Source organism: Gopherus evgoodei, chromosome 5 (genome assembly GCF_007399415.2).
Source record: "Gopherus evgoodei ecotype Sinaloan lineage chromosome 5, rGopEvg1_v1.p, whole genome shotgun sequence".
Classification (NCBI taxonomy): Eukaryota; Metazoa; Chordata; order Testudines; family Testudinidae; genus Gopherus; species Gopherus evgoodei.
Genome location: NC_044326.1, coordinates 113148381 through 113175545, shown reverse-complemented (window position 1 = coordinate 113175545; position 27165 = coordinate 113148381). Strand labels below are relative to the sequence as shown.

General features: G+C 44.0%; 1 protein-coding gene across 2 annotated transcripts in view; it reads left to right on the top strand.

The window, feature by feature from the left end:
- The window catches only part of PAPSS1 (3'-phosphoadenosine 5'-phosphosulfate synthase 1), an 84864-nt gene that overhangs the window by 31298 nt on the left and 26401 nt on the right, over positions 1 to 27165 (top strand). For both annotated transcript variants that reach the window (XM_030564532.1, XM_030564533.1), the window contains exons 6-9: positions 13013 to 13126; positions 14992 to 15103; positions 19592 to 19797; positions 22274 to 22409. In XM_030564532.1, the coding sequence (XP_030420392.1) occupies positions 13013 to 13126; positions 14992 to 15103; positions 19592 to 19797; positions 22274 to 22409 (568 nt within the window). The remainder of the gene's footprint in view (positions 1 to 13012; positions 13127 to 14991; positions 15104 to 19591; positions 19798 to 22273; positions 22410 to 27165) is intronic.

Below are 27165 nucleotides of genomic sequence, written 5' to 3'. Positions count from 1 at the left end.
ACGGGCCCGATGGCTGCTATCTGTGTGTTTGGATTTTTGGATGTCTCTATCTTATTAGAAGTCTGCTGTTGGAAGACCATCCTCTATCTGGGACCAGGCAGGTTTTTAATAAATTCTTGGTTGAAATGACTATTGCTCTCATGGAGCCCCAAAGAGATATTAACAAATAGAATTTATTGTACTGACTGGTGCAAAATTTACTGGCTAGTATGTGTTAAACCAGTGAAACGTAGTTGTTTGCAATGTTGTTATAATCATGTTAGTCCTAGGATAACAGAGAGACAAGGTAGGTGAGGCAATATCTTTTATTAGACCTACTGAAGAGGAGCTTTTTGTAGCTTGAAAGCGTGTACCTTCCACCAAGAGAAGTTGGTTCAGTACAAGATACTACATTGTCATAAGTGGGCATTGCCCAGGAGGGCTTTCTTTATAAAGAAAATAGGAACCTGAAAGCCAGTCTTTATGTGCAGAAAGCCCTTAGTGAGGTCTGTAGGAATACTTTGCTGGAACTGAAGGATAAGGCTCTCTGTCTCTCACATGGCTCCTGGAAAATATACAGTTGTAAATATGCGTAAACATATACAGAAATTCTGTATTATCTATGATATATTTTTGATTTGTACCTGTCTGTTTAGTGGAACAGAAATAGAATCTGGTATGTGTAGCACAGAATGTTCTGGAGCTAGTGATCTAATGTCTATACCTTGATATTCAAAAATAAGAGTAAAGGACACTCTGGAGGTCCCCCTGTGTCATAAAATTGAATTATTACAGGCCCACACACATCTTTCAATATTCTTTTATTGAGAAACTTAGGCCATTTCGAGCATAGGAGCCTAATATTTTCAATATTAACATAAAGCATGCATATATAATCTTGAATCCATTGCATTTTCATCATTTTAATATCAGTTAGGGAAGCAGTAGAGTGCATTTGACACACAATTGATTATACCCATTTTTTAGTAAATTTTGAATAATTATTTCATGTAAAACCTTCTTTCCTGTCTCATGCTCTCCCCCAAATGTCCCCAGTAGCCAATTGTATTCCTAGGCAGTCCCCCATTGAATCCTTGAGACCTTTTCTTAGCTATCTATCAATCACAGAGGATGATTGGGTGGGACTTCTTTGAAGTCATAAGAAAAAGTGCTGAGTATAAGGTAACTTAACTGAGTTATAGATTTCTTATGGTGTGGGAAGGACTTACCGGATAAAATGTAATGCATAGGAAGAAATCTACTGAGCAGCTTTTTTTCTAAATCTTCAGTGTGTGCCAGCACTGCATACTCTGGGATATCAAAAGATAAGCTAATGGAGAAAAGTTCATTGTTGGTGTTACCTTGAGGAGATTTGTAGGTGTGTAAGAATAAGATTGGCAGTCAATTTCAGTAGTAAGAGGGGGAGAGAATGACTGAACACAATGGTCTTAATGAAATACATTGTTTTGCAACATAAGAATGACAGCTGTATTTTGACACAAATGAGGGGAAAAACACCGGTGAATTGGTTTAAAGAGACTTCTATCTAATTCCTAAAACATATAATTATTTTTATACTTCTAAATTTGAAGATTTGAACACATAGCACATTGTAAATATGTTCCACAGCACTGTGGGCAGAGAAAAGCCTGCATCATCATAAAAAGTGCTCGTAATATTAAGTATGATGAAGAATTTCTATATACATTAAACTTCACTAATCTTTACACCATATAGTCAACACACAAAGTTGATCTCTTCCCATATCTCTTTGCAAAATTGAACAGCATATATGGTATTTATGTTGCATAAGTTTTCTTTATCTTTACCAAATATACTACAGTGTGTTGATGGGGTATGCTATTTGGTATAAAAATAAAACAAAACTGTAGTTGATCAAATGAATAAAATACAGGTATAATTGGTTTGAGTTAGTTAATTTGCTGATTTACAAACTTGCACTGAATCTCCCAGTCATTAATGAGGTTCTGCTGTGGTTTCTATTTTATCCAATGCTACATTCTCTCAATGTATGTCATGTTGTCTATAACTTCTAGAAACAAGGATCGGGGAGGACTGATTTGCTAATAAAGAAAAGATGTAGGAGTGAAACTTCCCCTCTACCCCGCTTCCTCTTAAGTTGCTTTGTTTTACAGACTATGGGGTAACTTTGAAAACATAGGTGCCTAATTTGAACCCACAGTGTATTTAAACAAATAATTACATCTTTAAAACCACTTGTGCATGCATAAAATATACATACATATGCGTGTATTGTGGTTTTAACTGTGTTTGCAGCTTTGGCCTAAAATATATTTACTGTTTATCTAAACATTATTTTCACACTAAAACACAAAGTGTATTTAAAATGTTGATCCATAATTGGAGCGGGCTCTAAGTGCACTTGTTTTCATCAAGGTTATTTAAAGCAGAAAATATCATCAGTGTCATGTACCCAATTTGCTACCTGTCGGCCACCAAAACATTTAAAATTCCCAATGAACACTGAGATCTTTTTAATACTGTAAAATACTTGTGACTAATTTGACTATACAGTGGTCACCATTAAGATCTTGACAGTCTGAGACTGTACTTGGACTGCTGCAGCAAATGGTATTCTAAGCTGAAAGTATCAAAACTTTAATGGTAATTGCAGTACAGCAAGTGTCTGTTCTACTTCATTTTTAATATCTGTTTTTTGTGGGCTTAACTCCATGTGTTACAAGTGACTATCAATTAGTGTAATTTAGCTGAAAACTGACTGTTCCTTCCTCTAATAGTGTGTGTTTTCCGCTACTATCCGATGTGCTTAATAGCTTTTTAAATACAGTATGTATTCTCTTGAAATGCCTAGTTTTTATTTTTGTATTGATTTGGCATGTAATTAGCATATAATTATATAAATGTACCAAAAAAAAAGGGAAATGCTTATAAGCATTGAGGGATGTTCAGTGCAACTTTATCAACCTAAAGTGGTCACTAGATGGCCTGCTAGCATAGCCTTTTTACTGAAATTTCATATGGTTTGAAGACATATGGATTCTTCTTGCTGCTGTTTTTAATCTAAAGTGATATTTTAAATACTGTTTTTATATCTACCAGAAACACTAGATTTACTAATGCTATAAGTTACTTAAATGTCTGTCTCTTTGTGAAATGGTTTAAAGTTCCAAAGTGAGTTTTACACTGCACATAAAAAACAGGTTTCGCAAACGAATTTTAACATGCTGTCAAATATATCATTGAGTAGTGTTCACCTCCTTGGACAGGGGAGTGTATGTGTAATATACACATTATACAGTTCAGACAGAGATTTTAATAGACATAAAATATGACTAAGTTTAACTTTCAAAGGGAAATTTGGTGCAGAAAATGGGGGGGGAATGTCATACTGTTATGTGAGAGCACAATGTTTTATAAACAATATACAAAAATGCTTTTACATTTAAGGAAAAGAGTCCTTCACCTCTCTTTGACGCTTATGGAGCAGACTTAAAGTTGTGCTTTTTTTCTTTTTGTTTCTTGATTTTTTTTTTTTGATTTTTTTTTTTTTGGTGGGGGGGAGGGAGCAATGGTTTGATTCTATCATGAGTTGAAGCTGTAATTTTCTCATAGCCATGTGATGGAAGTTAAAATAAAAACAGAGGCTAAGCATTAAGATGTATGAAAGATGACCAAATAAACATTGCAAAATTTTTTTTTTTAAAATGAGAGATCTGGCAGCAATAATAGATACATATCATTGACATATTCTTAGATGGATCTTATGTAACTTTTTCCATTTAATTATGAATGTAATTGATTCTGTATTTTCTCATTATATTCATAATTATTAAAATTGAATATCTTCATTTTTGTTTTGCATTCTGCCTCTGCAGTAGATCAACTTTAAAAAAAATATTTTTACTAAAATCTTTATGGTAGAAGAATGTATGGATTTTGAAAAGCTGCACTGTGGAGTTTAAGATTTTTCTTAAAAATAATGTAATATTTAATTTTTTTCATATGTACAAACATATCAGGCTTGTAACAGAATAACTGCTAGACTGTTCCCATAAACAGATTATTATCACTTGTAATCTTGTTTAGAAACTGTAAGGATTAGCAGATAGTACCTAAGAAATCTCCAGGATCTATCTTGCTCAACTGGAACTGTCTACAATTGGTATTTTCTTTGTGTTAGGGATAAATAAATTGAATTCTTCCCAAAATACTTAAGGGAACATACTGACAGCCTAAATATTATTAATGATACACTTTTTGCTCTTTTCCTAGTGGACTATGCATCTCTGCAGCTTTTACCTCTAGAATCCTCCCTGTTGCAAGCCAAGCAACATTCTTATGAGAAGGTCTAGATGATGGTCTCTTGGGTTCTGCTTGCCAGTATTGCTCTCAAATTGAATCACTATGTAGAGCTCTTTGAGAACCCTCCTTCAATTTTGCCTGGAAGGATAGATTACTACTGCTATGTTCCTCGGTTAGTCAATGACTCCTGGTTTAGCAAAATTGTCTAAAATGGTTCTTTATGTGAAAGTGGAAGATAACACAGTATTTCTAATGTCAACATATGCCTTTTAAATCTTATATACCTCAGCATTTTATGCTGCTGACCATTAGAAGATGACTGAATGCCAGGTGAGAGATTTGATCATGGGCCTGATACGCTCACAGTGGCCTAAGCCATGGGGAAGGTTGGCAGATGCTTTCTGGAAAATCTAAAGTTTGTGCATAGGCTTCACATTCAGCTGTAATCTAGCCTAGATGTGACAAATTCATGGACCCTTGTGACCAGATTATGTGACCCAGGAAGAAGGGATGAAGTTTCCTAGTGAGCTGGAGGTGAAAGACGACATTTTTTAGAAACTGATGTTTCTTCTTCGAGTGATTGCTCATATCCATTCCAGTTAGGTGTGTGCGCCGCGCGTGCACATTCGTCGGAAAACTTTTACCCTAGCAATTCAGTGGGCCGGCAGGTCGCCCCCTAGAGTGGCGCCATCATGGTGCTTGATATATACCCCTGCCGGCCCACCCGCTCCTCAGTTCCTTCTTACCGCCCGTGTCAGTCGTTGGAACAGTGGAGCGCGGCTTAGCTGACCTCCACTTCCCTAGCTACTCGTAGTTCTCGTATATAGTTATGCAGTTATAATCCTTTTATATATATATATTTGTATAGTTATACGTTTTTTCTTTGCTAACATAGTTAGTTTAGTAATAGTTAGCGGGGTTCAGGAAGTAGCCCCTTCCATGAACCCGGTGCTGGAGCCCATGCACGGCTCACCGGGTTTTAAAATGGGCTCGGCCTGCCAGAAGCCGATGCCGAAGGGAGATCCACACGACTCCTGTTTGAAGTGCCTCAGGGAATCACACTTGACAGCTAAGTGCCCCATTTGCAAGGCTTTTAAGCCGAGAACAAAAAGGAGCGGGACTTTCACTTACCCCTCCACCTTTGGCGCCGAGCGATGATCAAGCGGCTGGCAGAAGCGCCTCCTCGGCACTGGACCCCGCCGGTACTGCCAAAGCCTTTCGGCACCGGCCGTCGCCGGCACCGAAGTCGACTCGGCACCGCTCCCTTCCTCCGAGATCGAGAGAGCCTACGATTCCTGCTGGTGCCTGACGGCTCCCCGGCACGCGCCGTGGTTGAGCCCCCTGCTCCTGCTGCTTCCGTGCCACCTGCATCGCAGCCAGAGAGCTCGTCTAAGTCGGATTGCCCGGCACCGACACCTGCAGAGGCACCGATGACATCGGCACCGTCGATTCCAGTCCCCCAGGGCCATTGAAACCAGTGCCTGACAGCTCCCCGGCACGCGCTGTGGTAGAGCTTACTGCTCCCGCTGCTTCTGTGCCAACTGCACCGCAGCCAGAAAGCTCGTCTAAGTCGGATCGCCCGGCACCGACACCTGCTGAGGCACCGACGACGTCGGCACCATCGATCCCGGTCTCACAAGGGCCATAGAATCCGGTGCCTGTCGGCTCCCCGGCACGCGCCGTGGTTGAGCTTATTGCTCCTGCTGCTTCCGTGCCGACGGCACCGCAGCCAGAGAGCTCGTCTAAGTCGGATCGCCCGGCACCGACAACGTCGGCACCGTCGATTCCAGTCCCACAAGGGCCATTGAATCCGGTGCCTGTTGGCTCCCCGGCACGCGCCGTGGTTGAGCTTATTGCTCCTGCTGCTTCCTTGCCGACGGCACCGCAGCCAGAGAGCTCGTCTAAGTCGGATCGCCCGGCACCGACAACGTCGGCACCGTCGATTCCAGTCCCACAAGGGCCATTGAATCCGGTGCCTGTCGGCTCCCCGGCACACGCCGTGGTTGAGCTTATTGCTCCTGCTGCTTCCGTGCCGACGGCACCGCAGCCAGAGAGCTCGTCTAAGTAGGATCGGCCGGCACCGACACCTACCGAAGCTCTGACGACCTCGGTACCGTCGATCCCGGTCCCACAAGGGCCGTCGAATCCGGTGCCTGACAGCTCCCCAGTATGCACTGTGGTTGAGCCTGCTGTTCCCTCCACGCCAGAGACATTACCAACGGTGAGGGATCTCATTGCCCTGACAGAGTCGATGCTGCCTGACCCCGGCACCGCCGGTGCGGGTAATACAGTCTCTTCATATGACCGTCCTCTGTCAGCACAGCAGAGCGGCACCGTTCATGATCATGGTCCCGCAGACACTCCAGGTCCCGTCGGCACACCCGACACCACTTGCAGTCCCGGTGCTGTTTTCCTCATCGGTACTGGTTGCACTCGCCGCACCGGTCGGTATCCCGTTCGCCGACCCGCTATCGGCACCGTTCCGACTCCCGGCACCGCAACAGGTACCTTGACTCCTGTAGCCTCTCCCCGAGCCTCGAGATCTTGGTCGACCTCCCGGCACCGTTCTGGTTGCAGGTCTGGATCTCGTTCCAGGTACCGGTACGCCTCCCGGTGCCGGTCCCCGGTGCCGAGTTGGGCAAGGTCCGATAGAGTCAGAGACTCTGCCCGTGCCTTCTTTTAGTACCTCCATGGCCATCCAGACACGCATCCGTGTCATCCCACATGCGCAGATCTTATGCTCAGGACCACGATTCTGATACGCCCCCTGACAACCTGAGGTGGAGGAGGTCCCAGAGGTAGAGGACCTGGTATGAGGCCCTCTAAGGGGTACGACTACTTGTCTGTCCGCTCTCCTCTCTGCTCACTAGTCTTTCAGTCTGTTAAGGAGAGGTATTGGCATGGCCAGCGGGCGCCAGCCCCGAAACCGAAGGAGGCTTGGCGAATGAACCTGCTTGGCCGCCAGGTGTACTCTGCAGAGGCCCTGCAGCTCTGGGTAGCAAAGCAACAATCCTTGCTTAGCTGCTATAATTATAGCACCTGGGTGAAGGTAGTTTAGTTTATGGAGTTTCTCCCTCAAAACTCCCGCCAAGAGTTCGCTGCCGTCTTGGAGGACGGGGGAAAAAGGTACCCAGAGCGTCCCTCCAGGCCTCGTTGGACGCAGCAGACTCAGCAGCCAGGACTCTGGCCTTTGGTGTCGCCATGAGGTGCATCTCATGACTTCAGGTTTCAAACCTCCGGCCGGAGCTGCAGTATGCCATTCAGGATTTACCCTTTGTTGGTAAAGGCCTCTTCGTGGCAAAGACAGCCCCAGGCTGCGAAGCCTGATGGACAATAGGGTCCTAATGCGCTCTCTCAGCATGCATATGCCAGCGACCAAACACAGGCCTTTCTGTCCCCAGCCGCCATACTCTGTGCCTAGCCAGAGACAGGACTTTGGCAAACGGCGAGGCCAAGGTGATCGCAGACGAACGTCAGGACACCTAAAGAGCCAAGGTCAAGGCCCCTCGCAATTACCACTGGGACCAAAGACGAACCTTCCAAGGTGCACCTGAGGGCAGTGTACCAGTCACAGGCCGGGATCCCAATCCCGCTTTCTCCTGGCGTGGCCCCAGTTAATTTCAGATCGCTGGGTCCTGTGCACGGTGGAGCATAGGTACCACCTCTAATTTGTTCCAGCCCTGTCCCCCTTCAGGGACCCCTCTCACGAGCAATTCCTCGTACAAGAGGTGCAGATGCCGACTGACGAAAGGGGCAAGGGGGTTTACTCCCGTTATGCCCTAGTCCCCCACTCGAACGGAGGTCTCAGACCTTCCTAGTCCTGCACGGACTCAACCAGTTTAGGATAAGGTTGAAGTTCCGCATGGTATCCCTGGGAACCATTATTCCATCCTTGCCTCCTGGGGGCTACTATGCCGCCCTCGATATGAAGGACACGTACTTTCGCAATGCCATCTTCCCTCCACACAGGAGATACCTCCGCTTTCTAGCCAACCGTCAGTACTTCTGGTTTACGGCCATAGTCGCTGCCTACCTTCGCTGATGTCAGATATGCGTTTTTTTGTATCTGGACGATTTGCTTATCCGAGGAGACTCCGAGACACAAACCACTCAGCACGTGGGCATCGTCACGGTCTTATTCACAGGTCTAGGCCTGATGATTACTATAGAGCAAACCACTCTGGTTCCCACGCAGAGGTTGGACTTCCTAGGGGCTATCCTGGTCTCTCTAGCCGGAGCCTGCTTATTACAACTGCGGTTTTAGGCAATGGCAACAATCATCCAAGGTCTGCAGGCTTTCCCAACGACCTCGGCTCGTACTTGTCTCAGTCTCCTGGGTCCATGGCTGCCCGCAAGTTTGTAACCAAACACGCCAAGCTCCGCCTCCGTCCTCTCCAAGTTCGGCTCACCTCGGCATACCACCCGGACAGGGAGCCAATGGTCATGGTAGTCACCGTTTCCTCGAGCACCTTAGGCTCCCTAGAGTGGTGGCTAACTCCCTCCCTGGTGTGAGCAGGGATGCGGTTCCATCCGCCCCAGCCCTCACTGCCCCTGACGATGGACGCATCATCTCTCTGCTCGAGTGCTCATGGACACCTCCGAGCTTAAGGCCTTTGGTCTTCTCGGGAGCTGGCATTCCACATCAATGGCCCAAAAATGAGAGTAGTCCGCCTGGCGTGCCAGGGGTTCCAGCAGCAGCTGCGAGGCAGTGGTATCTCGGTGTTTACAGCCAACACAACGGCCATGTGCTTCATAAATAACCAGGGAGGGACATGGTCCTCCCCCCTTTTGTCAGGAGGCCATCCATTTCTGGGACTTTTGCATGGCCCACTCGATGGAGCTGGTGACGTCCTTTCTCCCAGGCGTTCGGAACGTCTTTGCGCTTTGACTCAGCAGGTCTTTCCTGTCTTACGAGTGATCACTCTGCCCCATGTGAGGTGTTCTGCTTTCCAGAAGTGGAGATGTTTCCTCACATAGACCTGTTCGCTCACCGCGAGAGCAGAAAATGCCAAATGTTCTGCTCCTTCCAAGGTCTCTCCTCGGGATTGATCTTGGACGCATTCCCGATGCCGTGGAAAGGCCAACTCCTTTATGCCTTCCCACTGGTTCATTAGGTCCTGCTCAAACTCCGCAGGGGCAGAGCGCGCATCATCATGATCACTCCAGAGTGGTCCAGGCAGCACTGATATACCACGTTGCTCGGCCTGTCAATAACCGACCCAATTACCCTGCCACTCCACCCAGACCTCATCACTCAGGGCAACGACAGGCTTCGTCACCCGGACCTGCAGCCTCTTTGCCTCACGGTGTGGCTGCTGTGTAACTGAGCCGGGGTGACAGGAAGCCTTCCACCTGGTCAACGTACCGGGCCGAGTGGAAGCGTTTCTTCTACAGTTGCAATACACTCGATCTTGCTCCTACTGAGGTCTCGATCCCCTCTATTTGGCCTGCCTCTGGCCTTCAGCGGCAGGACCTGGCGGTATCATCGCTGAGGGTACACTCGGCAGCCATCTCTACCTTCCAGCCAGGCTAAGGTGGACGTTCCGTGTTCTCACACTCTATGGGTTCAAGGTCCCTCAAGGGCTTGGAGCGCTTGCACCCTCGGGTGCGCCGCCCAGCCCCAACCTGGGACCTCAGCCTAGTTTTAACCAGACGTATGTCTCCCCCATTCGAGCCGTTCGCGACCGGCCCTCTGCTATACCTTTCTTGGACGACTACTTTCCTCGTAGCTGTTACATCAGCCAGACGGGTCTCCGAGCTCAGAGCTCTTACGGTGGTTCCGCCGTATACTAGGTTTCACAAAGACAAGGTGCAGTTATGACCGCACCCAGCTTTCCTCCCTAAGGTGGTTTCGGCCTTTCATGTTACCCACAGCTCAACGCAATGGGCGCAACCATTGCACTCCCTGGACATCTGTGGAGTGCTCGCATTTATATTGCGCTGACAGAACCATTTCGTAAGGTGCCCCAGCTCTGTCATGGTAGCAGACCAAAGGGAGGGCTTGCTTGTTTTCCTCTCAGAGGATCTCATCTTGGGTGATGGCGTACATCCGCACTTGTTATGATTTGGCTCATATTTCCCCAAGCCACATCATCGTACGCTCTACCAGGGCTCAGGCTTCATCTGCCGCCTTGCTGGCTCGTGTTCCTACCCACGAGATCTGTCGCGCAGCTCCATTGGTCCTCGGTCCATACCTTTGCTTCGCAGTATGCCCTGGTTCAACAGTCAAGAGATGCTGTAGCCTCTGGCTCAGCAGTTTTCATTCTGCCACATTTCACTTCGACCCCACCGCCTACGTAAGGCTTGGGATTCACCTAACTGGAATGGATATGAGCAATCACTCGAAGAAGAAAAGACGGTTACTCACCTTTGTAACTGTTGTTCTTCGAGATGTGTTGCTCATATCCATTTCACACCCACCCTCCTTCCCCACTGTCGGAGTAGCCGGCAAGAAGGAACTGAGGAGCGGGTGAGCCGGCAGGGGTATATATCAAGCACCATGACGGCGCCACTCTAGGGGGCGACCTGCCGGCCCACTGAGTTGCTAGGGTAAAAGTTTTCCGACGAATGTGCACGCGCGGCGCACACACCTAACTGGAATGGATATGAGCAACACATCTCGAAGAACAACAGTTACAAAGGTGAGTAACCGTCTTTTCCTCTTCATTCAAGCTTACTGAGGGGTCAGAAAGTATCCTGAGGCTTTCTACCACATTGATGAATGGCGGCTGTGTACCTTCAGTGGAATGTGGAGACATTGTCTTAGAGTATTCTTTAGGGCTTCTTGAGCTTTGGCATGTGAGATGGGGCCAAACTCAGTCAGGTGCAGTGGAATGGATAATACTATCTGGTCAGTGCTGGAATCTTCTTTTTCAGGTAGCCCCATATGTATTCAGTTGACCTTGTCAGCAAAATATGCAGACTGCTCTTCACATCAGTCGATGCTTGAGTCTGGTGCATAGGATGTGCAGTCTGGGTTGAGAAGATGGTTTACTGTGCAAAATAGTTCTCATAGCCAGGAGTCTGCTGTGTGGTTTGTGGAGGAGTAGAATGCTCATTTTGCCTTCTTTCCTGCAGTGGCATGTATTGTGCAACTCTTAATGAACAACTAATAAAACCAATTGCTTTTGTGCCATGTACGTTTGTTGGAGCTTTCTTTTCACATAAACTAGTTCTAAGAGATGGCATTATTTTCATTCTTGTCTATGGAGATTTATTTGTTACTTGTCTAATAATTGGCCAGCGAGTCCTCTTTCCCCCCCGCCCCATAACTACAGGTGCTTTATCACTTCCCACCTTGATTTCTGCAAATGATACCCATTATCTGTCATGCTCTCTACTCAAATGATGCCAGTTGCAGAAAACATTCCTTTTTGCAACACAGAGAACAAACTTTCAGTGAATTACAGAAGCACCAATCTGTATGTTAGTTGCAGGAAATGGAAGAATTTAGGAATAGATTTATATTCATGCTATGCTTTTGCAAATGATTTATTTTAATGCTGTCTGGACCAGTTTTCTTTTTCCTGCATCAAAAACAAAGCACAATTAAAAGTTTTGCAAAAACGAACGTCATAATCTAAAAATTACAGTAGCTGACTAACGAATGTTTCACTGACTTTAGTTACTAATATGGCTGGAACAGTTGGTTGGATTCTGAAACTAGCTATCATTGGAGATGAATTAATTTTCTGGTGAAATTATATGGTATTCCTCCTTTCCCTGCTTCAAATATTTATCATTTTTCTCTAAGATGGTGAATGGACACTTGTGCGTGTCCCGTACATCTCGTGGAATCTGTTACACAATACAGTATACATTTTTAAAATAGACACGGAATAGACATTTAATTTTTATTTTAGACATTAAATGATGTAGATTTGGATTTTGGGTTATAGCAGAAGTCTATCATAGTACTTTTATTGTTGCTATCTGACTACCATGTCATACATCTTGAACTTGGGAGGTTAAGGGCTAGAGAGACACTGAGGATGACAATAGTATACCAAGAAACAGAGGAGGAAGCTTGAAATTTCTTCATCTGTGTAGTTTTCTCTTGTCAAGACTTTAGTTTAAATCTAATCCTACAAACACTTATTTACATGTGTAAATTTATGCATAGAGTGTTTGTTTCCATTGAACTCAGTAAAACTTCTTGCGTGAAACTACTCATGTTAGTGTTTGGACTGGTGCACTTGTATTATCCCACTATTTACATTTAATATTTAAATTTGTGCCAGTAATCAAATTTGCTTAAGAAGCATACTTTGCACCTGCTTTGTTACGCTTGCTAAAGTCTCCTGTGCAATTAATTGCTTAAATTTCAAAATGAATGTTCTCTTTCTGCGTAAGTAAATAAAGTTAAAAAAAAAATTATATGCCCTGACACTAGCTAATTTGGTAAATGACAAATACAGTACTAATGAAAAATTGTATTCAGTTCAGTGATAAATAGTTACTCTATAATTATAAGAGTTCAGAAAAAAGGTTTCTTATCAGGGCACTTCACCTCTGGAAAAATTAATACTTCTAGCCAACAACTTAGCTAGCAATATATCAAAATTTTAGAATACATTTGGTTTTCAACTGAATAAAAATGATTTAAGATGTATACTGCGCAGTAGAGAGATTCTGCAACAATAAAATATTACCTTGACCATATGTTCAGCAGCTGAAAAGCATTTTGAGTGAGTATTGAATTATGATTCCTTTTTTTTTTTTTATGTAGGACATTGTACCGGTGGATGCCTCTTATGAGGTGAAAGAGCTGTATGTGCCAGAAAACAAGCTCAAATTAGCCAAAAGTGATGCAGAGACTCTGCTAACGCTGGAAATAAATAAGGTAGAGGAGTAATGGTATTGTGTTTCGGTGATATGATTTCTGAAGCTGAAGCCAGAACCTAATCTGTCATTCAGGGGGTATAGCATAGTACCTAAACTAGTTACAAACTGTAACCTTTTAAAGATTACTACAACATTTGCTTTTCTGTTCTTTCAGTATCTTTGAGTCTCTATGACCTCAAAACTAATTGTTAGCATTTAAAATAAATTTTAGTTAATTCCCTTAACATCTCTATGACATATGAGTCAGACGGTCTGGATGATATATGTTTTCTAGTTTCCTAAGCAAAGCAGTCTCCTGCCTGCCTTTTACTGATAGCTTTTTGTATAAGGTCTTAATTATTTTACAAATGTCCAGGCTTTTTTATTTTTCTTAAAAACAGATTTATACTATAGAGGCAGCAAAGAATCCTGTGGCACCTTATAGACTAACAGACGTTTTTGGAGCATGAGCTTTCGTGGGTGAATACCCACTTCGTCAGATGTAAGTGGGTATTCGCCCACGAAAGCTCATGCTCCAAAACGTCTGTTAGTCTATAAGGTGCCACAGGATTCTTCGCTGCTTTTACAGATCCAGACTAACATGGCTACCCGTCTGATACTTGATACTATAGAAGGTGACTCTTAGTAATTTCATCCTTTTCTTTTTATTAACTGAGTTAGATTATTTTTTCCTGTCACTTATTTTTCTTTTATGCCTTTGGCTATCATGACCTCATGCTGCTTTTTCACTCCTCTTGGCTTCTCTGCTGGATGCCTTAACCTACTCTGTTCTTCTTTGATTAATTTACTGCTCTTCCAGTTCAGATTTGAGCCAGTCTTTTGAAAACACAGACTGGCTGCTTTTTGTTCCTTGTATTCTTCTTTTTTCAGAGGAATCGGGCCATGAGCCAGCAAAGCACTTAAACACAGACTTAACTATAAGCACATGAGTTTTCCTATTAACTTTTTAATGAGGTTACTAGTGCTTAAGCATATGCTTAACTTTAGGTGCTTTGTGGGATCAAGATCTCAATCTGTCTTGGAAGGATGTCTTATGATTTCCAGTCATTTTTTCCACACCTGTGGATTTTAACACTTCCCCTCGCTGTAGTTTACTGGATTCCTTGCTCTGCTGCCTTCTGTGAAGTAATCTGTTGCTTTTCTGAATTAAAGTAGCTTATTGGTCACTAGTATCAAGCTTCCTTAGTCTCTTATTGTAAATTGCTTCCTCTCTATTGGTAAGAAATAAATCTATGTAGAAAAATAATTCCCCCCTCCTTTTTTTTGTTTTTGTTTTTTTGTTTTGTTACTAAGTACCAAACAAGTATACAGCACAAGCTGTGGGAGAAATCTGCATCCTAATTGTCTCAACAAGAGGTAAACAAAGTAGTAAATATTAGTCATGTACTTGTATTACATGCGCTCTTGCACAATGGACCTGTACAAGCTCAGCAAACTCTTCCTTGTGAAAAGCTCTTGACTCAGTCTCATTTATGTACATGCAGAAATAATAAAACGATTGTGATACATCTCACTGTGTGGCCTTTACTAAGTGTTAAGGGAGGAAATTCCCTGTAAACTGCAATTCATTTATTTCTAGCATAGCATTGGAAATTCAGCTAATGATATGCTGGAAATGTGAAAAGTAGCTCATATTTATAAATTGTGAGGAGGAAAAAGGCATTTTTTTCTGAATGAAGAGACTTTGAGCTCTATACTACTGATGATTAATGCTCTCTATTAAAAGCCGAGCTGTACTTACACACACATTAGATTTAGTATGGAGGATATATCTGTATTCTGAAAAAAATTCTCAAAGGTTACTTGGCTCAGTGCATGGAGTTCACTGGTGTTAGCATGTATGTGTCTCTGTCTCTTTACCAGGTGGATATGCAATGGGTACAAGTACTGGCAGAGGGTTGGGCAACACCACTTAATGGCTTTATGAGAGAGAGAGAATACTTGCAGTGCCTTCATTTTGACTGTCTTCTGGATGGTAAGGCATTTCAGTTTAAAAATACCTTTTTAAAACCAATTGAAGTACCCAGCTCTGTAGCTTTTTTGTGGCACATTAATTTGTCATGGGAGAAAACTGCATTAGATGTGTGTATCCTCTCCTGAGGACAGAGAATCAGAACTTGCAAATGTTTAAACTTAGTATGAAATAATACCTTGCTTTTAGCTCCTGCCTTGTGACTGGATTAGTTTTATAAATGAAAACCCTTCCACAGTTAATAATTATCTTCAGCAATATATATGTTGTTCAAACTTTCCTATTCACTTTTGAAAAACTTTGTCCTTCTCCAGTCTTGTTAATTTGTGTGAAAAGAGAATAGATATCTGGAACATTGGGATAAGACAGGAGTACATACAAATACCTCTTTAAATCCCCATATTTCTTTTACAAATCTCTTAATGCTAACCTGTATAATAAAATGCCATCATTATTTCATACTCTTCATTTGCACCACCCTCTGAGACTTCTCTTTCCAGACCATTCAATTTCTTTGTCTCTCTGCCCTGTAAAGCTCATTCATACAGAGACTTCAGCTTCTTTCTGCATCTTGTACATGACTGAATGTACTGTTGTTTAACAAAATAGACATCCTTTTATAGTGGAACTATAAATGCAGATAAAATGTTTAGTGAAAAGAGTTTTAGAATGGTGGAATATTTTAAGATTCTTTGGAAAAATATCTGGTTACTGTTTTTGAAACAGAATGTATCTCTGTCTGTGCATAGATGCCTTGCAATTCTGTTATTTTGGCAGTTGTATCTGTAAATGCAACAGCTTTCAGTATTGCATCCATTTCTTCCTTTGATTCTTATTTAGGTCAGACACATGGAAAGAGTAGCACTGTAGGGAACGTGTGAGAAGAAAGATGTTGGGGTGAGGGGTAGAAACAGCTGCACCCCTGTCAGTACACCTACAGTCTATCCTTTGATCACAGATTTTTCAACATTTCAGAGGCCTGTCGTTTCACAGATGGCCATTTGAAGGCAGGTCCTTCAGTGAGGTAGAAAAGAAACTTCAATTTTCAGATTGAAGGTCGATAGGAAATGTGGTGCTAAGGAGGTGATAGCAGCCATTTGGTAGTGTTAGTTTGGTGGTATTCATTTTGAAACATGCTTTTGTCCCAAATCACTTCTGTTCACCTGTTCTGTTCCTTACATTTTTCTCTTTGTGTATTACCAGTTAATTACAAGCTAAAATTATTTTGAACAAATAACAAAATGCATTCCCCTGTTTTCCCCATTCTTTGTGCGAATAAAGTTTACTTCAGCACAATGCAGTTTCAAAGTGCATAGCCCCCAATTTTTTCCTTCGTGGCTTTAGTTTGCAGCCCTAGACGTGCTGTCACAGTTATAGAGCAAATTGTGCTTTAGACCCCTTTACAGTTCCTCTTGAGTATACACCTCAGGCAACAGGTGGAACCCCATTGTTCAATCACTGCTGCACTAGATCTCAGGGTTGCAGCCCGCACTGGTCCTGAACAATATTAATATGACAGGCCCCAATTGTGTTGAACACCTGCATGAAACTTCTGTCTGGGAAGCATAATTTGTTCACCTAAAGATACATAACATTCAGAGATGTGAGTTAAAACAACAAAACACCTACATGTCTAATCTTACCTAAACCTTATCCTTTCCTTGAAAGTTCTGGGAAGATTAATTCAGCTTAGGTACCCTGACTTCCAGGCTGGGAGAGAGACACTACATTCTTTTTCTCTGTCTCTCCCACTTCATCTCTTCTGCTGCTTCCCACTCCTCCCCATTCTTCCTTCTCTAGGCAGGGTTTTTTAACTGATGCTCATTTTGATCTCTAGGCTCTGGCTTTGGCAAAACTGCCTTGTAACTTGGCTGGTGCCCGGAAGCAACATCTTTCCAATTAATGGCTTAGCCACTGTTATCTTAACCTCCTTGAAGTTGTTTAGCCAAGTGGTGGTGTTTCTGTTGTTATTTCACTTTCTGTTTGCTGTTGCTAACAGCTCGTTTGATTTAATTCTGTGTAATCAGACTGAATAATATCAAGCAGGTAAACCGAGGTATATATTCTAGTCAACACAATACAGATATCTCCCTCATTCTCCATACTTGCACACCTGAGGTTTTAATAAAGTTGATGCAACCTGAAATCAGCTGTCTTTAAAGGGACTCTTAAAAAAACAAGGAGGTGGGGGAAATATTTTTTTACCCATATACTGCACATGCCTGAGTCCCCTCTGCGACATTTGTGGTTTTTACACTCACATCTTCCAATTAAAAAAATTCTCTCTACCATTGCTGAGTGAAGGGTCAAAACTATGGAGTGAAACTGATTCTGCTCAAAGTGCATTCCAATGCACAAAGTGAGCTGCATGTGAGACTCTTAGGTTGATAAGTTTAACATCAAAGAAACTGTGTTAATTATGTTACAAGTTTTTTTGTCTGGCTGTTGATTATTTTTACATTGTCATTTGAAAAATAGGGAAAAGTGCAAAAATCAGCTTAAATTTTCAGAAATGACCCATGATCATAGGTGCCTCAATTTTTGAGGATCTGACTGGGGCCTTATTTTTTCCAATGGGTGGGTGTCTAAAATCAGGTCCTTTTTTAAGAGGTGTCTAGTTGGACACCAACCCTGCCTTAATTTTCTCACCTATGTCATAAGGCTGCTTAACTTCCAGGGTGTTTGTATGCATTTATTAATGCAATTTTATAAAACTGTAGTAAACCAGAGTTAGCAATTTTTGACTGTCAAGTGCAATATTAATTATGTAACATTGATTTTTTTTTTTTTCAACGAAACCTTAGCGGTGGACAAGTATACTCTGGCTGATAAAAGGTTTGACACTTTTGCAACACAGTAAATGTTTCTCTTCTGTACAACTAAGTGCTTGATAAGTGCTGCTTTATCCTTCGATTGCTTTGGAAAACAAAGAATCTGGATACTGAGGCCATGGCTACACTGGCGCTTTACAGCGCTGCAACTTTCTTACTCAGGGGTGTGAAAAAAACAGCCCCCTGAGCACTGCAAGATACAGCCCTGTAAAGCGCCAGTGTAAACAGTGCCACAGCAAGCTAATCACCATGAGGAGGTGGAGTACCTGCAGCGCTGGGAGAGCTCTCTCCCAGCGCTGGCGCTGCGACTACACTCACACTTCAAAGCGCTGCCACGGCAGCGCTCTGAAGTTTCGAGTGTAGCCATACTCTGAGACTAAATTCTGAGTGCAACTATGCAGCACACCTTTCATTTCAGATTATATGAGAGATTGGGAATAAAAAAATACTGCATTTTCTCTTATGGCCAACTTCATCATTTTTAACTTCCTGACTCTAGGGGTAGGTTTGAAAGGTTTCTAAAATGTATTGTCCATAGATGCGAGTTTAGCATAAGGCCAGAGGTGAATTCCTAACCCCACTGAATTCATTGGCCAGACTCCCATTGACTTCAGTGGGAACAGGATTTTGCCCTAGGTGAATACCCTGGAGTTTCTCATTCTTATGGTAAATGTGACATTAAGACTTCAAGCTTTTGCAGTTAATTTACAATAACTAGTCCACTAGTCTCTCATAACCTAACTCCCTTATTGTTGTCAAGAAAAATAAGACTTCCAGCATGTAGTAATGAAGTAAATCTTTAAAAATTAAGAGCACATGTAGCTTTAGAATTGTCATGCTGTGGGCTAGTTTTGTGGGAAGTTGACAGTTGATAAGATTGTAACTAAACAAACATATGCTAAATGTCTGACTAGCTCAGTTGTTAATCTGTTTTGAAACATATTTTCTGACTGAACTACTTGAACCCATATGTTGGTTCTCTAAATATTATAGTAGTAAAACTTAACTTTTGAATTAATTGAATAATGTACACTAGGTGTTTTGATTTTGACCACCTTCCATCACATTGAACTTTCCCAAGCATCTGACGTACAGCTAACAAAAATGTTAGTGAGAACCAGAGGTTAAACTGCAGATTTTTGCCGAAGTGATTTTTAGATGATCTTCTGATTTAAAAGGCAACATTGAACAAGAAGCGAAGAGGTACCTTTTACTCTCTGAATGTCAGTTCTGGAACCACATATCCTAGTATGTAAGGCTCTTCCGGCAGCCATAAGACATGGACTATCTTTAGACTCCAAGTATTTGTGTCTAGCGTCAATTTTTTGACAGACAGTTCTGTCTGTGTAGATTAGACGGTTTTGGTAGCTTTTTTATTAGTGCAGATGTTGATTGTGTCACAACCAATTTTTAAACATGTTGCTTCTTTCTCTAAGACTTGGTGCCTAGATTACTGTATAACAACCTTGTATCTCATAGAGGAGCACAATCTCAAGTTTTTTATTCTAAAATTTGCCCGTTTAGCACCAGTAAAATGTAATTACTTGAACCGTGTGTCATGGAATGTGTAGCTTGTATTATAACTTGTTAGAAAGAGAAGATTGGGTTTGCATATGCCTTTTGGTAACCATTTGTTAAGTATGTATTCTTTATCCTACAGGAGGAGTGATTAACCTGTCCGTGCCTATAGTGCTGACAGTTAGCCAGGAAGATAAAGAGAGACTGGATGGATGTACAGCTCTTGCATTGGTGTATGAGGGGCGTCGTGTGGCCATTCTTCGTAACCCAGAGTTTTATGAACACAGGAAAGAGGAACGCTGCGCCAGACAGTGGGGAACAGTATGCAAGGAACATCCCTATATCAAGGTTGTTTGAAAGCTGTGTTATCTAGCTTTAATTAAAGCTATCCTGTTTGTAGAGTTATAGTTGCAAGTGGAGTAGAATTGACACCAGGAACTGTTACCTTGACCCAAAATTCTTTGCTCTTCTGTTTAATTTTTAGACAAAAGAACAACTTTTTCTGTTTGATGCAGCTGATCTCTGTTGCATACTCTTCACTTGTTAGTGTGGCATTCTAACATCAATGGGGATCTGCATGTGAAACGTATAGAATGTGACATAGAATCGGCAATAGATCAGAGAAGAGAGCTTTCTCCTTGGGTACACTTAGGAAATGCAACCTTCTGTTGAAGGTGGGCCCAGATGGGTCATCAAAACTACTCAAGCAGCAGATGAACGTGGTGCATATGGAGTGTATCTGCTATCCTTTCTGAATATATAGCAGGTGGTTTGAAAGTGTTGAAACATTGCCTCCCCTCCCATAGCGATAATTATTTTTCCTGTTTCATTGCACTCTGCCTACCACAATGCATGTTCTGATTATTGAGTAGTCTTCATGACTGTGTCTTAAGGTTTGTAAGCTGTGTAAGGTTTGTAACACACATCTGTGTGTTAGGGTTTGTAAGCTCTATGTGGATACTGTATTAAAGATTACCTGGGTTATCCCTAATGGAGATATTTTTTGAATAGTCTTGTTGGCATGCTGATAACTGAAAACCAGCTTATTTTTTAAAAAACTCAGACTAACTGTGAGTTTGTCTTAAAAAAGGAAAAGTTATTGATATGTTTAAAAAAATCTATACAACTAATACTTACACAAATTTGAAAACTGCACACTGCCCTACTTTACTTTAGCCTTTTTAATAACATAGCGCCATTGGACATTCTTGCGGGAGTATGATTATATCTAGAATATTGCATATTTAGCTGCAGCTAAAATTATTTCAATGATCATGCATTCCGTCCTGTACAATGACAGGTCCTGTGGATATGACAGATGGATGGTGAGATTGCAAGTTCAGTGAAAGCTGACAATTATATCGGTTAAAGAAATTCAAGACAATGGAATGCATACAACAGGTGAATGCCACCTTATAGTATGCCACCAATCGCAATATGACTTGGTTAAGATTGGTGTGGAAAATATGGACCCTCTTCTCATGTCTGCTTGGCAGCTTTGCACCACATTGTCAGCCCAGAGCAGTAGATCTGGCCCCTTAGAATTCCCTTTAGTTAAGAGGTCTGTCTAGGTATCATAGAGCTGGTGTAGTAGTTCCTATATGTTTTCCACATGCCCCCTTTTTTCTGCCCTGGGGCCTTCATTTCAGCAGTCTTTTTTTGCAGAAAAGGGAATCATTTTGGCATTCTTAAACTGCAGTGATTCCTAGCTGTTGGAATAGTCCCTTTGGAGAACTGGAAGCCCAACATAAGTTAGATTTGCCAACAGGTGCAACTTGGCTGGAGCAGATATTCTAGGCTTTGTTACTTCAATATCCTGATTTGTGCAGTTAAAAAAAACAACAACAAAAAACAAAACCCTTTCCCGTATTACTGCCTTATTGTAACATTTTGCATGCAGGTGTGGCACAAATTTTGTATTCTTCAAATTCCATGATGCTGGAATTTAATGATAAATTTGTGCACACAATTGCTCTTCTGTACAACTGGGCAGTTACTGGCTCAGTTGCTCTTTTGTGTATCCTTGCAGAAAGGCAGCTCTAGCCTTTCAAGAATATGAATTTCTTACTTGATTTCCACACATATACTACTTCTCTGTCTACTTAAAATTTGCCATAAATTAATATTTGCTGACAAAGGATGAGATGACTCTAATAGAATACTTCTTAAAAGTTAGAAATAAGTAAATACCTGTTATGACACGGATCAATAAAAGTCAAGGCAAAATAAATCTAAAAACTTATAAGTTCCCTAAAATTGCAGTTCTATTCACAAATGTAAATCATTGTAATGGATGAATTGTCAACCAAAACTTTATTTCCTTCTTTGCTACTAAATTCTTGTTACTTATTGATTTTGGGTTGACCAGAGTTTTTGTAGGCTTCAGTCCAGTACTGAGAGTGAGAAGTTTGAACAACAGTTAAATGGCATCTGACTTGAAGTAGGAAGTTTCCCAGGGATCCACATCTTTTGGCTGTGGATGTTGCGTTATTACACTGGTTAAGATGTTAGCTACTTTTCATTTCTGTGCAGCAATGCATTGTGCAGTATTTTGAAGAGAAATACATGTGTCAGTTACGGATTAGTTATTCTCACCTTCGTTGCCCTACACTATAACTGATTCAGATCACGTTTCAGTGATTTTAAAAATTACCACTTAGTCTCAGAGAGTCTCTATAAAATAGAATTAACTCAAAACAGATTTTGGTAATTGCACTGAAGTGAAATCATTTGGACGGGATGCTCAGGACAGCTGACAACTGTCTTCTGTAACTGAAGTGTTTAATTTATATGCTGACAAAACCTCTTCTGCTTTTTCTCCTAGATGGTGATGGAGCAAGGGGACTGGCTTATTGGTGGAGATCTACAAGTCCTTGACCGTATTTATTGGAATGATGGTCTTGATCAATACCGTCTCACTCCTGCTGAACTAAAGCAGAAGTTCAAAGAAATGAATGCTGGTGAGTCACTTTTGTAACTGTATCCTAGTATTCTCCGTATTAGTCAGAAGTTTACTGCTGCAAGACTGAATGGGCTTCTTCCCTAGTAGGAACAAACATCATTTGTGGGACACGTATTTTGAAGATGCTTTCACTATCTTGGAAACTTGAAATTCTGTCTTCCAAATGGAAAATGGACAGACATATTTTTTAAAATTTGGGTGAGCTGTGACTTGCCTAAGGCATCATAGCAAGCCAGTGACCACTGAAGTCCTGTCTTCCCAGAACCCTTCAGAAACCACTAGACAGATGCTCCACAACTACATTCCACAACTCAAGAAAAGAAGGTAACGCTAGATGTGGTGCAGCATGATTTTAAATAATCATAAGGTAGATGTACACTAAATCTCTCCCCAGTATGTTACATAAGAACGGCAGTACCAGGTCAGACCAAAGATCCATCTAGCCCAGTATCTGTCTACCGACAGTGTCCAATGCCAGGTGCCCCAGAGGGAGTGAACCTAACAGGCAATGATCAAGTGATCTCTCTCCTGCCATCCATCTCCATCCTCTGACAAACAGAGGCTAGGGACACCATTCCTTACCCATCCTGGCTAATAGCTATTTATGGACTGAACCACCATGAATTTATCCAGTTCTCTTTTAAATGCTGTTATAGTCCTGTGTTCCCAGCTGGATAAAAGAGTGCAAGTCTGATTTTTTTGTTTGTTTGTTTTAATTCAGTTCTTCAGAAAGAATTCACTAAGCCATTGCAATACTGAGCCAAAAAGATAATCTTCAAAAACAAGAAAGGGCCTTTTTTCTCCTTCCAGATGTATAAAGAAAGCCTGACTGTTTTCAAAAGTCTCTGCTTTTGTTTGTTAGAAATAACGTGTGTGTGTGTGTGTACACACACACACACAGACACACACACAGACACACAGTTAGAGGACTGGGTTAGCTTGACTAAATAAAGACTGAAATCTAAACTAGTTGGAGAGGAAGCTATTTTTTTTGTCAGGCTGTCTAAAACTGTGTGGGTCTGATAATACCTATGAAACTCAGACTCTTGACAAACTCTTGATGGGATGGAGGGTGGGTACATGGCTTTTTTCTGTGAAAGATTTGACATGCCTGATCTTTCAATTGAATGCCAAGAACGCTCCCACTTCAGTTCCCAGTCTTCAAAGAAGTCCTCCAGCAAAAACAGGGAAGACAATTGGTATTTCTAATGGCTTGAATAGCAAAAATTTAACCCTTTCTTGAAAATAAAATCTTTCAGACCTCCTTTGTACATCATAAAGAAACCAAAAATGCAAAAGTCACCTTTGATGACTGCCCTTTAAACGAGCCAAATATTATTGGTGTTCTGTGTGTTTAATTCTTTGGAATGCCTTTAGTGTTTTTCCTTACGTATTATCTTCATTACCTTTTACACTCTTTTTTTAATTAAATCTATTCCATGCTGCTCTTTGGGAACAAAACACATGAGCCTTGCGAGGAAACTAGCCTAACAAAAGGTATTAGAACTCTTTTGAAAGTATTTGGGGTCCAATTACTAGCTTCACATCAGAGAAAAGTAACCACTGTGTGTTGTTTTATTTGTTTTCCGTTTTTAGAGGTTTGTGTTAGATAAATAAGTAACAGACCAAGTGGTAATGGCTTGGCAGTATAATTATTTGTTCTTTGCTCTTCTAGCAGAGCAGCAACAAACAGGCTGCTAAGAAAGCACTATAAGGTGTGGGAGAGAGAGGTGAAAGATGGAACCCAAATCAGCTAAGGCCTGGGTTATGTTTTATAATAAATTAAATTAAGTTTTCCCATATATACAGAGTTTGAGATGTAGAATCCTTACTTTAACTCTTAGTTATCCAGTGAGCAGACAGTTGTCTGACACCTGAAAAACCTGTTCTTCTTAGAGTGCTTGCTCATATCCATTCCAGTTAGGTGTGCGTGTGCCGCGTGCACGCTCGTCGGAGACTTTTTACCCTAGCAACACTCGGTGGGCCAGCAGGTCGCCCCCTGGAGTGGCGCCGGCATGGCGCCTGATATATACCCCTGCTGGCCCGCCCGCTCCTCAGTTCCTTCTTACCGCCCGTGTCGGTCGTTGGAACTGTGGAGCACGCCTAGCCATTCTCCACCTCCCTAGCGTTTCACTCTTCTGTAGTCTAGTGTATAAAGTTTAGTTATTATAGTGTTAGTTGTAGTTATAAAGTTAAGTAAGTATAGTTGTAAATAGTTATACGGAGGATCGGGGGTTCGCCCCTTTTTTCCTCCCCGCGGTGCCGGGGCCCATGCCCGGTTCACCCGGCTTTAAGCCTTGTGCGGCCTGTCATCGGCCGATGCCCACAGGAGACCCGCACGACTCCTGTCTGAGGTGCCTAGGCGAGTCCCACCTTGTGGACAAGTGTCGGATCTGCAAGGCGTTCAAGCCCCGAACTAAGAAGGAGCGGGACAGTCGCCTGAAGCAGATCCTGATGGAGGCAGCGCTGACTCCCACACCGTCGGCACTGACTCCGGCACCGGGACCAAGTGTCGCCTCCGCTCCGGACCGCCCGGCGCCGGCGAGGGCTCCAACTTCCCGCTCGGCACTGGCCCGGCACCCTAGCCGGCACCGCTCCCTCTCCCCGAGGAGCAAAAAGCACAGGGCTCCTGCGGTGCCTGCAACTGCACCACAGTCAGAGCGTGCCTCAAAATTTGACCGCCCGGCACCGTCATCTGCCGCGGCACCGAGCATCGCCGCACCGTCGACTCCGGCCCCTCAGAGGCAGTTGAGTCCGGTGCCATTCAGCTCCCCGGTGAGGATAGGGGTCGAGCTCGTCGCGCCCTCCACGCCGGAGACCTTCTCAGCGGCACGCAACATCATTGCATTGACAGAGCCCGAGCTGCCGCAACCCCCGGTACCGCCGGTGCGGGTTATACAATCGCTGGGCAAGCCCAACATGGTACGGCCGCATTCGCCAGGCACTACCGAGCAGCGGTCCCGATCTAAATCGAGGGACCACTCACAGCATCGCCGCTCGAGATCTAGACGCCGCTCGCAGTCCCGGGACCGCTACCTGCGAGATCCAGGTCGCCGTCGTACTACTCTCGGCACCGGTCTAGATCGCGGCACCGACGTTCATACCGCAGCCGATCCCGGCACGGCAGTGGCCGGCACCGGTCGACCTCCCGGCACCGAGCTGGTAGCAGGTCCCGGTCTAGATCACGGTACCGCCATGACTCCCGGTACCGTTCACCGGCACCGCGCAGCGACATCGGGATGCGCAGAGGCCTGCCACAGTCATCGGCGGCTCCTCCCTGGCCTTCGAGGCACTCGTCCGCTTCGTCCCATATGGACAGCGCCTCTTACGGGGGTTCAGATGTGCACGCCCGCACGGACCAGAGTCCACCTCAGTGGTCCTTTTGGACGCCCTGGGCATACCACCAAGCCCAGGGCGAACCTTCGGGACAAGCTCGCTCCAACCCACCGGAGCGTCGTGCACCAGAGGCCACAATCAGTCGCCCCCCCCCCTCAGGTACGGAGGAAGACCCCATGGATACCATGGGGCAGCAGGATTCCCGGGAAACGGAGGCCCCTCTGGAGGAGGCTTCAGTGCAAGAACCACTTCTCCCTGGGGTGTCTTCGTCCTCGTCCCCGGATGAGGCGGTAGCGGGCACGTCTTCATCAGGGCCCCGACCGATCGATCTCCGGGCACATCAGGACCTGTTGAGGTGAGTGGCCCAAAACATAAACCTTCCTGTAGAGGAAGTCCTGGAAGTAGAGGACCCGGTAGTAAGCATCCTCTCGGCGGAGGCACCGACCAGGGTAGCCCTCCCCTTCATTAAGTCGATCCAGGCAAAGTCGGACACCATCTGGCAGTCTCCGGCCTCCATTCCACCCACTGCCCGCGGCGTGGAAAGGAAGTATATGGTACTATCCAAGGGGTATGAGTACCTCTACGTACACCCCGCTCCCTGCTTCTTGGTGGTACAGTCAGTCAGTGACCGGGAACGCCACGGCCAACAGGCTCCTGCTCCAAAATCCAGGGAAGCCAGATGCATGGACTTGCTGGGACGTAAAATTTATTCTGCTGGAGGCCTTCAGCTCCGTGTGGCGAACCAGCAGGCCCTCCTGAGCCGTTACAACCACAACACCTGGGAGGCTGTCGGCAAATTTGCAGAGCTGCTCGCTCAGGACTCACGCCAGGAATTTTCCTCTCTCCTGGAAGAGGGCAGGAGGGTCGCCAGAACCTCGCTACAGGCGTCCTTAGATGCCGCAGATTCAGCAGCGAGGACTCTGGCGTCAGGCGTAGCCATGCGCCGTATATCGTGGCTGCAGTCTTCCGGACTACCGCCGGAACTGCAATACACGATCCAGGACCTGCCATTCGACCAGCAGGGCCTCTTCTCTGAAAAGATGGATCCCAGGCTACAGAGCCTAAAGGATAACCGGGTCATCATGCGTTCTCTGGGAATGCACATGCCCCAGACTCAGAGAAGGCCATTCCGCCCCTACCATCAGCGCACTTACCCCCCGCCTCGCCCCAGACAAGACTTCAACCGGAGGCGAGGCCGGCCAAATCGCAGACGACAGTCAGGTCCTCAAAGGGGTAACACTTCCGGGTCCGAAAAGCCACCGCAGGGACCCAAGGCGAACTTTTGAAGGTGCGCCCGAGAGCAGCTTACCAATCCCCTCTCTGGATCCACTTCATTTCCTCAACCGCCTCCGCCACTTCCTACCGTCATGGTCCCAGCTGACTTCGGATCATTGGGTCCTGAGCACGGTGCAGTTTGG